Here is a 15,104-nt window from a genome sequence, read left to right on the forward strand (position 1 = left end):
GAGGAATTTCAGAGCTGCTGTCTGCTTTGGGTCTGGCCCTATAGCACCAGTTCAGGCCTGGGCAGATCCGGGGGACTCCGGAGGCTGCTGTCCTCCTCACGGGCACTGATGTCATCAAGAAGAGGCTTAGGGTTGGGGAATCAAAGAACGCGTGAAAGGAAATCAGATTTTAATGAGCAGGCTCCACAGCCCACCCAGTCCTCCTGACTGCCTTCTTGGGTAGGAGGTGCTATCTCCCTTTTGTCGATGAAACAGCCAAAACAAAGCAAAATTAAACACTGATGCTCCAATTGGTAGGCTCAAAGCTAGGCAGGAGTGAATTCTTCAGGCCACATAGCTTCCAAAAGAGGTGGCTCAGGCAGACTCTGGTGGCCGGTTCGGGTCTGGGTCGGGAAGTCCAGTGAAGCTCTGAAAACCAGTGTGCAGGGAGGAGGCAGGAGGCAGGTGGCAGAGTTGGGGGAGGAGAGAGTGTGGCTGCCTCTTAGGCGCCGGACTCCCCCAACTGCTGGGAAGGCTCTTAATTAAATGTGTAACAAAGTAAAGCAGCCAGAGAGGAATCTAAGCTGTGCTGCGTGACAGCGCACAGCTTCTCCGTGGTCCTGGAGCCTCTCATCGGATGGCTCTCGTCAGAACCATCACCTTCCCAGGCGCTCAGCAAAGCCTGCGGATGAGCCTGACAAGGGTGCTGGGGAATTGACACCCACTACTTGTTAGGATGTGGTTCGCTTCCTATTTTGACATCACTTTCAGATTTAACTAAGCGTCGGGCATTCAGCACATATTTTCATTTCCCACCCTGGTTTCCCAGAGCCATGGTTGCTCCCCGTTGCTGCCCCCCACCCCCCGCCCCAGCCAGTTTCACGTCACCTTCGTTGGAAAGGGTCTGATTAGAGAGGCACCGAGAAACGGGACTGAAGTGGCAGCGGAGAGCCCACTGGAGAAAAGACATCTGCCTCCACCCTGACAGAATCATTTTGTGTCCGTCTCTTGTCGGCCTGGATGGGCTGAGATGCAGCTTTACGTGGGCTTTGATGCTGCTGTCACAGATCCGGCCAAGGTGGGTTTTAATTTCGTGGATGCAGATTTGACTCTACTTCGAAACTTGTCTAAGAAACGACACTTTGGGAGTTCCTGTTATGGCGCCGTGGAAACGAATCCGACCAGGAACCATGGGGTTGTGGGTTCGATCCCTGGCTCTCGCTCCTTGGGTTAAGGATCTGGCGTTGCTGTGAGCTGTGGGATAGGTCACAGATGTGGCTCGGATCTGGCGCTACTGTGGCTGTGACGTAGGCCAGCAGCTGGAGCTCCGATTAGACCCCTAGCCCGGGAACCTCCGTATGCCGTGGGTGCGGCCCTAAAAAGACAAAAAAAAAAGGCAAAGGCAAACGACACTTTTGGTTTTGGCTCAGTCGGCTTGCCTTCCCTACTTGACCTCCCTTTCCTTTGCCTTCCTGGGTGTTTCTTGAAGCTTCCCTAGAGCTTAGCCTTCTTTCACCAACTTCTTCTCCTCTCCGCTTGCCTGGGCTGTCGGTTCTCTCGGTGAAGGGCTTCCATCTCGGGCCTGGTGGGAGCGCGGGGCGGAGGCAGCGACACCAGCGCAGCTGCCGCCTCTGAGGAGCTCAGCTTTTCGCCTGTAGCTTAAGACCTGGGTTTACCAGCTGAACACACAGGTAGCTGAGAAGCTAGACCAGAGGCTTTGCCAGGGGCCTGGGAGGCGGCGAAGAGGGGCAGGCTGGGGAGACGGGTGGGGCCGCTGGTGAGGGGTTGGGAAGAGCCGATGGGGGGAGCGTGGACATGGTCGGCGGCGCTGTCCGGGAAGAGGCCCTTCCGAGAGGGCCCCGATGGTCAGACACTGCTGTGGGCGCCCGGGGCCAGGGGCCTGCTCAGGGCCGACTGAGAGGTCCCGCGTCCAGCTCAGCCTTGGCTGGGACGGGCGGGTGGCCTCCATCGGCGGGGGCGTCGGAGGGCCAGGCCGGCGTTCCACCTGGGCGTCTTCCCTGCCTTCCTGGTGAGGTGCGCGCCGCACCCCTGTTGACGCTGTGCCGACGTGGACCAGGACGTCTGGAGAGGGGGCGATGCTTGCTCATCGTCGAGCGTAACTTCGTGGACGCCCATCCGGACTAATTTTGCAGCCCAGGGTAGAAAACTGTCTGCAAAAAGAAGTAACTGTCATTTGTAAGAACGCCAGTGGGGGAAAGCGCTTGGTACTGTGCCGTCTGGCCAAAGAAAATGAGACCTGCTCCTGTTACTTCAGTACTCTGACCCGAGGTCGTTTGCGCTCTGTTGTTCTTAATTCATCATGAAGGAGACCCAGTCAGGAGGCAGGTGGGAGCATCTGTGTGAACGTCACACCTGAGGTCACACTCTTTTTTCTTTTTTTAAGATGACTCGTCCTTTTCCAGATGACATAAGCCTCGCTTCTTGTTTCAAGTACAAATAAGCATGATGTCTCGGACTTAGCAAAGCAAAAAGCCCCCAGACGCTGGCTCAGATTACCCTGCTCGCTGTTTGATACGGGGCCATGTGCTCAGCAGGGATTACAGAGGGTCATGCAGCCAAGACTGTTGAGAAGCAGAGACTGCTGCTGCCTGGAGGGGAGTCCCCTGGCGATGGGACCTCACGCCTGGGAGAGCACGGTCGGGCAGGGCCGGTGCCGTGTCGGGGGAGGTAGATGAAGGCTGAGAGGGCAGCCAGTGACATGCTCGCCGGGGCCAGGCTGGGCCCTCTTGGCATCATTCAGCAGAGTTGACCACTTGAAGCATCCTTCAGCTCTCCTTATGTCTCCTGATTCTCTGACTTTGCCTCCACATTCCTCTTTGCAGAGGCGTCTTTCCTTTTTTCCTTAAATTTAGTGTTTCTTAAATGTTGGTGTTTCTTTGGTCTCTCTCCTAGCCGTCTTGTCTTTTTACGCTACACACTCACGCTTCCCAGTGTGATCTCATCTATTGCCCTGGCTTCCCCTCTTCTCTGCGTGCTGTCTTCTCATCTTTTTCTCCATCTGAGAAATGGGAACTGACCTGCAGCAGTGATGCCGCTGGAGAAAAGGCATCTGCTCAGTCTGCCGTCTGACCTCCAGGCCTTCGTTTCTAGCTCCTATTCTCTGTCTTACCTAGACACCCACGTGCGCCTTAGAGCTCAGGTGGTGGTTTTCTCCCGGCACCTTGTCCTCCATCATTCTCTCGAGCAGTGATTGGTACCCTCTACTCAGTAGTTGTGTCAGAAACCTGGGCGTCATCCTTGGTTCTTCCTCTGCCCGTAACCAGTTAATCGCCAGGTCCTGCTGACTTTTTCTCCCAGAGGGGTCTCACAGTTGGTGCCTTCCTTCTAAACCCACTACCACTGTCCTAGCTCAGGTCACCATACTCTCCTTGGGTTCCTACGAAAGTCTTCTAGCTGATCTGACTGTCTTGTTTCTTCTATTCTGCCCTCCTAATTGTGGCAGATTACATCACACCCCCTTCACACCCTTCACGGCTGCCCGTTGCCCTGGAGGCAAAGTCACACTGCTTATTGAAGCTCTTAGAGCTCTTGTTTATTTCTCCAGCCTCATCTCTTGATGCTCTCTATGTATTCAGCCCCACCCCAGCCAGACGCTCCTGGCCGGTTCCTAACGGTCCCTCCTAACCCCTTTCTCTCGGTGCCTTCTTATGTGTTCCTGGAGCACGTGCACTTTTTCATACAGGAAATTGTATCATAGCTGCCTTGACCTGTCTCTTTCCTTAGGTTGCAGGCACCGTTATAACCCTAGACAACGCTTGACTTGTAATAGCTGTTCCGTAAGGATCTGTTGAATAGATGACAACCAAGCCGTGGAGTGCGCCTGTGGCCTCTCTGCTCAGGAAGGCGGCAGAGGGTCCTGGTGGGTAGATTCAGGGAAAAGGGAACGGAGGAAGGCTTCTCCTGTACCAGCCTGAGAGTGAGGGGCTAGGGTACTGCACTGTTAGTGCCAGGAAGCTCCTGGGTTTCCCGCTGGCAGCTCTGGGTGTTGGGCCCTCCGCACGGTGGGCACTGGGTGAGATGGCACATGGGCCTGGGTGAGGGAGGAGGAGTTTGGTGCTAGGCACCATGGGAAGGGCTTTCTCTGAGAGATTGGTGCTTCTAGGATGGAGGGCTGGGACTGCTGTGGAAAAGTTTACATCAGGAAATAAGGATAGCCAGCATTTACTGAGCACTTTCTATATATACCAGGGGCCCTGCTGTGCTTTTTTTTTTTTCTTTCAATGTCTACACCTGCGGCATATGGACGTTCCCAGGCTAGGGGTCAAATTGGAGCTGCAGCTGCTGGCTTACGCTATAGCCACAGCATCACGGGATCTGAGCCGCATCTGGGATCTACACCACAGCTCACGGCAATACCAGATCCTTAATCCACTGAGTGAGGCCAGGGATCAAATGCGCCCCCTTATGGATACTGGTTGGGTTTGTAACCCGTTGAACCACAATGGGAACTCCCTGCTGTGCACTTTATACCTGAGACACGATCTCGTTTAATCCTTATTACAGTCCTGTGAAATAAATCATCTCTATAACCATTCCCCCCCCCCAACAAATGAAGAAACTGGGGCCCAGAGAGGTAAGTAATTTGCCAAGGGCACACAACCAATTTGTGGCAGGTGTTTAAACCTGGGCATCCTGACTCTAGAAGCCGTGTGTTTAACCAGTCCGCTGCCTGACCGACGCTTCGTCTTCCTTCGGGCCGTGTGGTGGGAATGCCCTCCCTCCGTAGAGGGAGAAGCCTCAGGTGTTCTCTGACGCGTTCTGCTTCCGGTACCTGGTCTGGTGTTGGCGGGGGTCTGGGCTGTTAGGTTCTCTTTGATGTGTGGGTGCGGTTGCCCAGGAGGGGTGGCGGGGGACGCTTTGGGGCTGAGAGCCTCCTTGCTGAGTGACAGATGAATGACTCCTTGGGCTTGAAGGAAACCATTGCCAGGATCACTTTGGTCCCCTCTATCCTGCAGTTTGTTTGGAAGCACACGGGGCATCTCATCGTGTCACTAAGCTCATGAGAACCTTGTCCATGGCTTTGCCAGTTGGTCCCAGCCCTGAGCTGTATCACTTTTGATTAGCAGCCTGCCGGGGGAAGGGGCTGGAGTAACAACTCCCTGGCAGTCCCGACTTGTCTCATTTCCTGATACTTTTATCTGTCACTGCAAGCGCTTGGGCTCCCCTCCTGAACTAATTAAGTTTGCATGTGTTTAGACACATTGCCAAATAGGGCTCAGCAAAGCGGAACTGAGCTACCTCTCTTTCTGAGTAGGGGAGGAAGGGTCTATGAAGGCTCCACCACGAGGGCCAGGAGAAGCCTGGATGACCTGGAGTGGGCGCCTACAGATGATAGGCATTCTGCCCTGGACTCCTTGGGACACAGCAGCCTGCCAAGCAACCTTCTGATTGGCTGGCAGCAGAAGGTGAGGGCCCACCCCCCAGCTCTCAGAGAACCGGGCATTCTGAGTGAGAGGGCTGAGGATGGAACGAGGGCAGGCGCTAAAGTGGGCTTTCTTTCCCAAGCACAAGCGACACCTGAGTGTTCAGTGGGATTTGCAGAGGGAGTTCGCAGGCCTGTGTGCCCTGTGCTGCCAGCCTGAACCCGCCCAGCTCCTGGGCCTAAAACCACCTGTGTGGCTGGCGGAGGGCAGGCTGGCCTTTTTGCCAGGTCTGTGAGAAGTGCCTAGGAAACCCCAGTCCACGGTGCTCAGTGTCATGATCCTGTGAGGGGCGCCAGGAGGAGGGAGGGGGCGCAGTGCTGCTCAGGCGCTCCCGCCCTGGAGGGGGTTCAGCCTAATGGACCACCACAGTGAGGTGCTGGCTGCCAGCGTGTTTCCGTGTCTGACTGAGGCCTGCCTTTTCCCTAGCGCGGGTGGCCTGGGCTCTGAGATGTCCTGTGGCAGCACACACTTGGGTCTTGCCCACACCCCAGACATGGGCATGACCACGTTGTGGGCGTCTCCTCTAAGGTGGGGAGTGAGGGCGTTCCCTGCACAAAGCAGGGAGCCAGCTGACGGCGGTGGACAAGGCGGCAGTCCTGTCGCTTGAGGCCAGTGAGTCAGCTTCCTGGCCGCGAGGAGGCTTTGGATAAGGCAAGATCAGCTCAGAGCCGGGCCAGGCTCCCAGGGCACACAGTTTGTGTGGGGAGCGGGGAGGGGGTTCTGGAGGTTGTATAGGAATTCTGGGCCTTCGAGCTGCAGCCTAAGCCCAGAGAGAACAAGCACCAGACCTTCTGCCCTCCCTTCAGCTTCCCTAGAGCCCTCTCGTCAGCAGAGGTGTGTCGGGTTCGCCCCAGGAAGGCAGCTTGTGTTGATGGGGTCATGTTTCAGCTGCAGCTAATCCAAGTCACTCGATATAAATCTCTCCCTGCTGCCGCTCCCCTCCCTCCCATCCCCAACCACAGACAGGGAAATGAATCCTGGCCCTCGCCCTGAATACATCATGGCAGGCCTGCCTCTAATGAGAGAGGGCCATTCATTGTGGGGTGAAGCTCCCTGCAGAGCCTGGGATGCCATTAATTAAAGAAGAGCCACCTGAAGCCAGTCGTGCGGTGCAGCCTGCCACGCTCAGATGGAGTGGTGGTGGGGTAGCCTCGTTAGCCTGACAGCTCCTTGGGCCGAGAGTTCCTGGGGGCGGAGGAGCGAGGGGTGCCCGCCTACACCTGCGCGCTCACAGGCCCCTGGGGCCAGTCTTCTCACAGACGCACGAGAGCCCCTCCTGCACCTGTCCTGGGGCCGAGACCTGGCAGGTAAAGGGCTCTTGAAGGTGGGCTGGGCTGCGGAGCATCCGTCTCCCACGTGCAGATCCTTGGGCAGGAGCAGGTTTCTCTCTACCCACTCTTCGCCGCGTGGTTCCCGAATGGCAGGTCAGCGGGAGCGCAGCCTGCCTCCTTCCCCCAGAGCCTAAGTGTGGGGATGCTGGCCGGCTGGCCCTGGGGGGGACTGTGGGCCTGGACGGTCACTAGGGGAGAAGCTCTGTCATCAGGCCCGTGGGCACGCCCGCCTGCTTCCCTCTGCCCCGGAAGACGGAGCCGCTGGTATCCCACTTTCTGGGCTGAAGGGTGGGATTCTAGTGGCAGCCTCATGTCTTCACCCCCGGGAAGGTGTCAGAGGGTCTGAAGCATTTTCGTGGTCACAGGAATCCCCGGAGCGGAAGTTTTGCTCAGTTAAAACCCTGGTAAAAGGTAGAGATGTTTATGTAGCAGCTGATGGAGCTTTGAGATGTGCGTGGTGGTGGGAGCGGCTGTTTTGGCCTCTGGGCGGAGCTGCTGACTAGGTGGCTCTCACTGCTTCGTTGGGCCTGAGACAGTGATGCCGCCTCGTTTCTAGTCCCCATTCTGATGCATGGAGTACCCCTCGACCCTCCATGAGGCTCTTGCCACGTCTCTTTGCTGGCAGGAGGGGCTGTAGGCACTCAGACCTTGACCACTGCTCAGAGTTGGGATAGCTCCGCCAGTCTCTGCTGAGCTTGTCAGGAAACAAATTAGTTCTCTCTCTGGGCTCTTCCAGGCAGTCTGTGGACGTCCGGTCTGTGCCCAGTGGGAGAATTTGACAGGCTGCTTCGGAGGGTGCCAGGACCAGCGGCGCGCAGCTTGGCCGTGTGTGCCAGCTCTGCTTCCTTGGAGCTCACGTGGGCTGGAGGAAGGGCTGCACGCAGCCTCCCGCCAGGTCACCACCTCCCTGGCCTAAGACTCAGGCTGCTTTCCTTTGTGTTTGGAACAGTTTTGGACTTTCCCAGGCCTTGGCCATTTGTTTGGGCCCTCTGTCCTCTTGTAAATAACGAGTGAAGGCTCTGGAGGGCTTGTGTCCTGAACTCCAGGGAGAAAGAGCCACCATTCATCCTGAAAAAGATTCTCCGTTGGGGGAGGTATTTCTGTGTTTTTTTAAATACTCATTATGTGACCCTTGAGACCCACCTTTTTTTTTTTCTTCATTTTTTTTTTTTTTAGAAAGGGAGGTTTGAAATAGGTACAGTAGGGTGCGTACAGTGTGCAAATGTGAAATGGGCAGCTGGGTGTATTTTTGTAGAAGTATATTCCTGTGTAATCAGCCCCCAGATCAAGAAGGAGAACCCTTTCCACCAATCCAGGAGCTTCCCTGGCGCCCCTTCCCATGTCCTTCCCCCGTCAGGAAACCACTGCTCTTCGGTTTTACTTTTGGTTCCTCTGCCTGTCCTTGACTTCCGCATAAATGGAGTCACACAAGGTGTACTCTTCAGAGTCTGATTTCCTTTGCTCAGCATAACGTAGGAGCGATTCCTCCGTGTCGTTGTAGGTATGTGTTGGTAGTTCAGCCTTTTTATTGCCAGGTTGGACGCCGTTGTGTTACTCCACTGCGGTTTATCTCCGCGCCTTTTGTTGGACTGCCTTCCTTCTTTAGCCCGTCAGTACACGTGTGTCGCATGACTCTGTGAATATCCAGTCTGGTATAAGCAGCTTCCTAGGCCTGTCAGCTTGTCCCAGTCTCCCCCATCCTTTCCAACCAAATTGTGATCTGCCCTGTCTCTCGCGGCATCTGCACTGGCCGCCTTCTTCTCTTAACTCCTGTGGTAGAGAGAGAGGGGCTGGCTCTAGGCCTGTGGAAGTGGCCTTTGAGCCCTCGAGGCCCACTGCTTTATTCTGTCAGCAAATGTCTGTTGAACACCCATTTCATGTCTTACACTGCTCTAGGCGTTGAGGATTTAGCAGTGAACAAAGAGATAAAACTTCCAAAACGTCCTGCCTTCATGGGGTTTACATTTCAGTGCAGGCAGCCAGCGCTGCCCTCTGCCTTTTGGGCCCAGATGCCAGGAGAATCCTGGTCTTGTCCACGCTCCTCTGTCCGTGGGATTCTGTGGCAGGGCGGGGGGAGCTGAGCGGTGGTGGTCCTTGGCACCTTGGCAGGGCCTCTCTAGGGCTTCTGTGGGCTTTCATCTCCCTCTTCTGCTGCTGCTTGGCAGTGAAAGGGTTTCTCGAGATTGGTGCTTCCGTCCGCTATCCAGGAGTCTGATTCCCTCTGTGAGAGGAGAGAATTAATCCCCAACTTCCCCGGCCTGTAAGGTGAGTGACCTCTGTTTTGTCAGTGCTTGCCAGTCTGTCCTCTAATTCCCAGCCAGGGTAATGGAGACATTACTTTGTGCTAAAGCAAACCACCAGGTCTCTCCTGGATTCTGTCCCGATCTGGGAAGCTCAATGAGGATCTCCTTCCAGGCGCTCAGGCACCTGGGGGTGACGGGGGAGTCGGCACCTGAGCAGCTTCGGTCCCGGACAGTGGCTGGCAGATTCACAGCTGCCACCCGGGCCAGCAGGTGCTGCTTCTGAAATAGGTTTCTATCATCAGGCTCCTAAGAGCACGTGCGAGGCTGTGAGCACCCGAGGGAGGAAGAGGAGTCAGGAAGCAGGGGTCCTGGAAGGTGAAGGCCCGGGAACTCGAGGCCTGTGCCTGAGTGATCTGTGGCCTCTGGGGCTTAGCTCTGTCGGGCTTTGAGAAGGGTGCCTGCGAGTGGGTGGGATAAATTCTGTGTCCCTGGCTAAAGGGTGACACAGCTCAGACTTGATAGTTCTGTAAAACTGTTTCTTCCAAAGCCTGCAAGGATGTTGGTTTGGGGAAGAAAGCCAGCCAGCCCAGAGAATCCCGGGAGCCTGACAGGCCTTTTTCTCTGCGATTCTTTCTTGCAGGCAGCCCGAGGCAGCCTGTCTCTTTGTTAACAGAGTGACAGCAATGTGACACCATGGAAATAATTACTAACAAATCACGGTGCTGACTGCAAACAGCTCTCTGTCTTCAGAGGCATGTCAGGGTGCATTAGAGCAGGACTGGAGGAGCGGCACGTGGGGCTGAGGCACAGCCCGCGTTCAGACGCTCTCTTCTTCCCCCACCCTGACCCCTTTCCGCTCGCTCTGACTTTCCTGCTCATGGCCTTTTCCCGCTAGGCCAGCTAGGGGACCCGCTGGGTAAGTGGCAGGTCGCCAGTCCTGTTTCCTCTGGCCAGGTGGCTAGGACGCCTGTCTTTGCCCAAGAACACCTGGTTAGCCATGAGATCCAGGAGTTTTTCCACTGTGGGGCCCCGAAAGGTGGAAGGATGCTCCTTTTTTGATTTACTCTCTGCCGTTTGGGACCAGCTTTCCCTGCTGGTGTTTTGGGGTGGTGGAGAGTACGTGCACCAGCCGGGCCCAGAATGCGGGGGAAGCCTTGCATCTCAGGGTTGGCGCAGCTCCCTTCCCCCACAGCCCTGGATTCTTCTTCTATTGCCATAGTCAATTTTTGGTAAGTCGACTTTGTCCATTCCCTCTTGGTTAGCAGAGTGATTGCGCTGACTGTCAGGGCTGTAAATAATGTTCTTGGCGTGTGTGGCTGGAGGCAGCCGTGTGGGGCGGGAAAGGAGTGGAAGGAGGAGCCGCGCTGCGCCGGCTCCCTCGCTGGCCCCCTCCCCGCTCATACAATATTTATCCAGGGATGGGAGTCAGATGCAGCGACCTCAGGGTCACCCAGTTAAATAGCTTCTGAACCTCCCTGCATTCTAATTGCTGCAGTTGTCCTTTGCTCTGGAGACTTCTCCTCCCCATTGTCTGCTCCGGCACACACTAATGGCTCTCCTCCCTGGCCCTGCTGGGAGGCATATGTGGGGTGGGGGGGTGTGGAGGGAGGGAGAAGGCGCATTGCTACTTTCTCTCCACCCCCCTCCCCATAAAAGGATCTAGGACTTAATAACAAGTGGCTTTGACTAGGGGGAGCACAATCCCCTCTCCCCCTCCCGCCTCCCCAAAGCTGGCTGGACAAGGAGGCCTGGGTGGCTGATGGGCCAAGGGGCTTCGCCCATTTCCAGCGCAATAAACAAAACTGTGGGCTAGTGACTCCTCTACGAGGGAGCAGACCCTTGAGTACGTGGCTGGGGAGCATCGTCCTGTATCCCCATGGTCAGCGTTCATGCTTTGGAAACTTCTAAGAGTGATCATTCCTGTGGGTGTAGACTGCATTTTGCCCAAGGACTGGACCGATGCAAAAGTCTCCTTGGTCCCCCGGAGGCTGACACAGATGATTGGTGATGGTGGCAAGTGTGCCCCACTTGGTGATTTAAGAGTGGCATGTGCCATGTGTCTTGACGAGGACGTTCCTATAAATATCCGTCACTGTCTGCCGCAGCTCGTCTCCTCCAAGGAATCCTGTCGGAAACTGCCGTCGAAGGCGCTCCCCACTGGGTGTCCTGGGAGGAAAGTCCAGCAGGACCCTGAAGTAAGCCCCTGTTGAGAGTTGCTCTGGGCGCGGGAAGTGCTGTGCTGAGGACCGTAGGGACCACCAGGTGATCAGGACAGAAGGAGCGGCACGTGCGTCGTCAGCTGCAGGCCGAGTGCTCAGCATGGTAGAGCATGAGGACACTGCAAGGACGATACAAGCCAGATGCCATGAGAACCACAAGCAGCACAGCAGAAAGACCGAATGGGTAGGATTTTTTTTAGCAGGAAACTTTTTAGAAATAAAATGCATAAGCCCACTATTATAAAACGTAGAAAAGTTGAGCTGTTCTGATTGAAGCTGGGGCGGGGCCCTGCCCATTCTTCCTCCTCTTGCCCCAGTCCGCAGAGTAGCCCGATGTCCCTGCTAGAAGCCCAGAGCTGCACGGAGCATGGTTTAAAATACCCACCAGAAGTGTGGCGCTGTAGGCCAAGGGTTATGCATCCTGCAGGAGTCAGGGAGCTGGGGTCAGGGCAGAGGTCAGCGGGGTAAGGGGAACAGCCGTGTCCTTGAAGCAGAGGTCAAACTGCATCCCACATCCTGAATGCTTGCGGGATGCTCTCCACAGAGCCTCCAGAGGGCATCATAGGCCACACAAAGGCAGCCCAGGCAAAGGGTCAGGATGGCCATAGGCCACGTGGAGACTCTCGTGGGCCATGAGTGCGGCATCTTGGAGACCACGCGAACCGCTTGGGAGCTCCCGAGCCAAGCCGAGAAGAGCTCCCCAGCTGAGACATGGACCCGCATCCCCTGGGAACCTGTCACCTGCTCATCGTCCTCCCCGGGCTCACTCCCTGCTGCCCGCTGGGGAAAGAGCGCCGACCAGGTCCTGCTGGTGGCTCCAAGCACTCGCCCAGCCACAGCCGATGGGGGCTGCCCTTTCCCTGGAAGAATTCCCATGGGAGGGACTCTGGAGAGGCGCTGGTCTTGCTGTTTCAGTAGAGAGAGGGGCTGGGGAGATAGAGCCCTTGATTTGGGGAGGTGTTCGTGGCACTGGGGACGTGCATCTTACGCTGTTCCACAGGGTGCTTGTGGCTCTTGTGTCCTTCCCGTGGGCATTTATATGGACTCTGCGAGAAATGGGAGTAGAGAGAGTGGGCAAGTGGACCGTGAAGCAGTGGAGCAGGGACGCGCTCTCAACACGTACAGTGCCTTGTGGAGGCTTCGGGCAACTGCCTGCCAGTGGGAATTTGAAGCTGGTTTTCTCTGGGAGGCCAGGCGGCTTGGTCTTCGGGGCATCCCTCCGCACCCGCCTGTGTTCTGGTTTGTTTGGGAACTCTCCAGAGCAGCATGTCTGGGAACACTTCCAGCTGTGCTGCCAGACCCAGACGCAGGTGACGGCCTTTCGTCTGTACCGTAGGGAAACCAGGAGGAAATTAAATGTCATTTGCCCCCTGCACAGCAGGTCGCTGCCAGATCAGACACTGCTGATCAGAGCTGTGCCGAGGGCACCCGAGGGAAGGCGTGCGCCTGCAGCCATGCCCTCTGAGCTGTGGAGACTCCCAGGTGACGGCCTGGCTCATGCCCAGGGCTTTCTCTGCCAGGCTGGGTTCACCCTGGCCTGGAGCCCAGCCCTGTGCTGCATGGCAGCTGTGGCCATGCCAGGCCAGAGGTGCACGTGTGTTCTGCTGGGAGGGAGTGGAGGGGCAGGGCAGAGACACACAGGAGGCAGGGAGGTGGTCCGCCCCTCCTCAGAGAAGCTGTGTGCTGTTGTGGAAAGAGCAGGACCTTGAGGGTTACGAGAGACCTGGGTTTCGGTCCTGGCTCCACCACCTCCCAGTTGCAGGGTCTTGGGCAGGTCACCTTCCCACCCTCGACCTCTGTTTCCTCATTTGTCAAGTGGGCAATACAAGCAGCTGTGGCCTGACGTCTGTGGGGGAAGTAGCTTCCTGTTGGGACTTGTGCCAGAGGCCCCCCCTCCCCACATCTGGAAGGATGGCACGGAGCCCCTTTCCCCACGTGAAGGGTGTTGGCTGAGGTTGATGGGTTGGAGGGCAGGGAGCGTGCGGCCAGGTGGCACCCTCTCCCTGCGAGAGGCCTTTCCTTCTTGTCCTGTCCTCTCAACCAAGCAGCCTGAGGCCTTTATGAGAATGATGGGGGTGATGCTGGTCCCTCTTCTAACTGGGGGGTTCAGCTGGCTCCCTCCAGCCTCCCACTTGCCCTCCCCTTCCTATCTGCGGGCGCCTCGGGGCTTGCCTGGAAGTCCTAGTGGCGGTGTAGTTCTCAGCTCCACAGTGACATTTATCAGCAGGGCTTTGGGAAAAGATGTTTCAATCCTGCGCGAGTTCTCCTAGAAAACTCCCCCCCTACTCCCCCCCCCATCTGAAGCATGGCTGCTGGTGGTGAAATTCATTAGTGTTCCCTGACAGGCAGTGGCGACAGAGGCGCTCGCTGTCTGCTTCCCGCTCCCTCGCTCTCGTGCTCCTGCTTCACGCACACTGATATTTAAAGCTGATGGGCTGCTTATAGACTTCTTGTACCATGACAAGTTTGGGGAGGGGGGTGGGGGAGGAAGAGGCAGACAAGGAGCCAGCTGTCACACTGGTATTTCAAACAATACTCTCTCCTGACCCTTTGCAGCCTCCAGCAAGTGTATCGTCTTTCTGAAGCCTGTGGCTGGAATCGTAACCTGCAGCTGTCCCAGAGGATGGGGGCAAGTGTGGGGGCAAAGTGGGCTGAGGAGTTGGCAGTGCACTCTCCCCGGGCTGTGGGCGGGCAGAGAAGACTGGAGGGACTCTGTGTGTGTGTGTGTGAGAGAGAGAGCAAAGGGGATTGAAGCTGAGTCTTTGTATGTGTCCCCGACATCGCCCTCCCGTTCCCAGAAGTGAGACAGCCCTTCTGCAGTAGTCACGCACTTTGACGCTGTGGTTATCTTCTGGGTGGTTCCCAGTGCTGCCTGAGTATAGGAGTCAGGTTTGATTGGCCTCTACCCCCTGCGGGTCCTGGGACTCAGTGATACCCATAAACACGGGCTGGCACTTGAGGCAGGAAGTGCCCCCGTTTTGTGTCTGGACCGGGGCCTGGACTTTCGTTCCCTCCTCTTTACGTGCTGATATCTCGGATTGGAGGCTGCCTACCTTCTCCGTCCGCAGCCCCTCCCCTCGCCCACAGGCTACTTGGAATTCATTTGGGCAGCTGTTGAATGGTTCTGGGACTTCCCTGACTCTGTCATCCCCAGGAAGCGTCTCCCGTATCCTTTTTTCACTCAGGCACTGCCTTCTCAATGCGGGTGGCCTGGAAGCATCTCCAGAGGCAGTGACAGGTTTGGTCTCAGCTGACCTCCTTATAGCCAGAATCGCTTCTGTGAGCGTGCTTGTTCATGAAATATGTTTTCCTTGCCTGCTCCTTTGACCTTCCCAGAGCAGGGTGTGGAGTTGATGTCATTTATCCAAGGACTCATGGTCACCTGACCAAGTTGCCTCTCAGTGACAGAGCCGTGTCCCGGGTTGGGGGTGTGCTGGTTCTCCCTCCCCCGGGGCCCCCATCAGGGGCCCTTCTAGCTGCCATGGAAGAGGTGATTGGGAAACAGATCTGACTCCCCCACTCTCTGCCCTTCGAGCCTTGCAGGTGCCATGAGGGTTCCTGTCGGCTTCCTCAGTTTCAGCACAGCTGTGTGTGTGTGTCGGTGGGACAGGGAGGGATCCCTGGTGAAAACACCCTGGACGTCTCCGGGTGGAGGGTGGAGCCAGAGTGCCTTTTCTCTCTGTAGAATAAAGTGTGTTCCTGGACTGGCCGGGACCCTCTTTGATGTGCTCACCCCACCGACCCCGTTGCCGCCATCCTTCCCCATATCCGACACACTATCCTGTAGGCTTCTCGAGGGGTCGCTGGCATGGGGTGCTTGGTACCTTCTCTCCCTTCCTGTCCTTGCTGGTCCTGAGGTGGCTGGAAGCGCTGCGTGCTCGGCCCACC

General features: G+C 56.6%; 1 protein-coding gene across 21 annotated transcripts in view; it reads left to right on the top strand.

Moving 5' to 3' along the window:
• ERI3 (ERI1 exoribonuclease family member 3) overlaps positions 1–15,104 on the top strand; it is a 125,391-nt gene that overhangs the window by 45,034 nt on the left and 65,253 nt on the right. For 2 of the 21 annotated variants that reach the window (XM_021096798.1, XM_021096800.1), the window contains one exon: positions 6,101–6,173. The exons of the other annotated variants lie outside the window; for them this stretch is intronic. In XM_021096798.1, the coding sequence (XP_020952457.1) occupies positions 6,101–6,158 (58 nt within the window). In that variant the 3' untranslated portion in view covers positions 6,159–6,173. Of the gene's footprint in view, positions 1–6,100; positions 6,174–15,104 lie in introns of those variants that run through there. 21 annotated transcript variants of the gene reach the window in all.

The sequence above is a fragment of the Sus scrofa genome, chromosome 6 (assembly GCF_000003025.6).
Source record: "Sus scrofa isolate TJ Tabasco breed Duroc chromosome 6, Sscrofa11.1, whole genome shotgun sequence".
In the NCBI taxonomy this organism is placed as follows: domain Eukaryota; kingdom Metazoa; phylum Chordata; class Mammalia; order Artiodactyla; family Suidae; genus Sus; species Sus scrofa.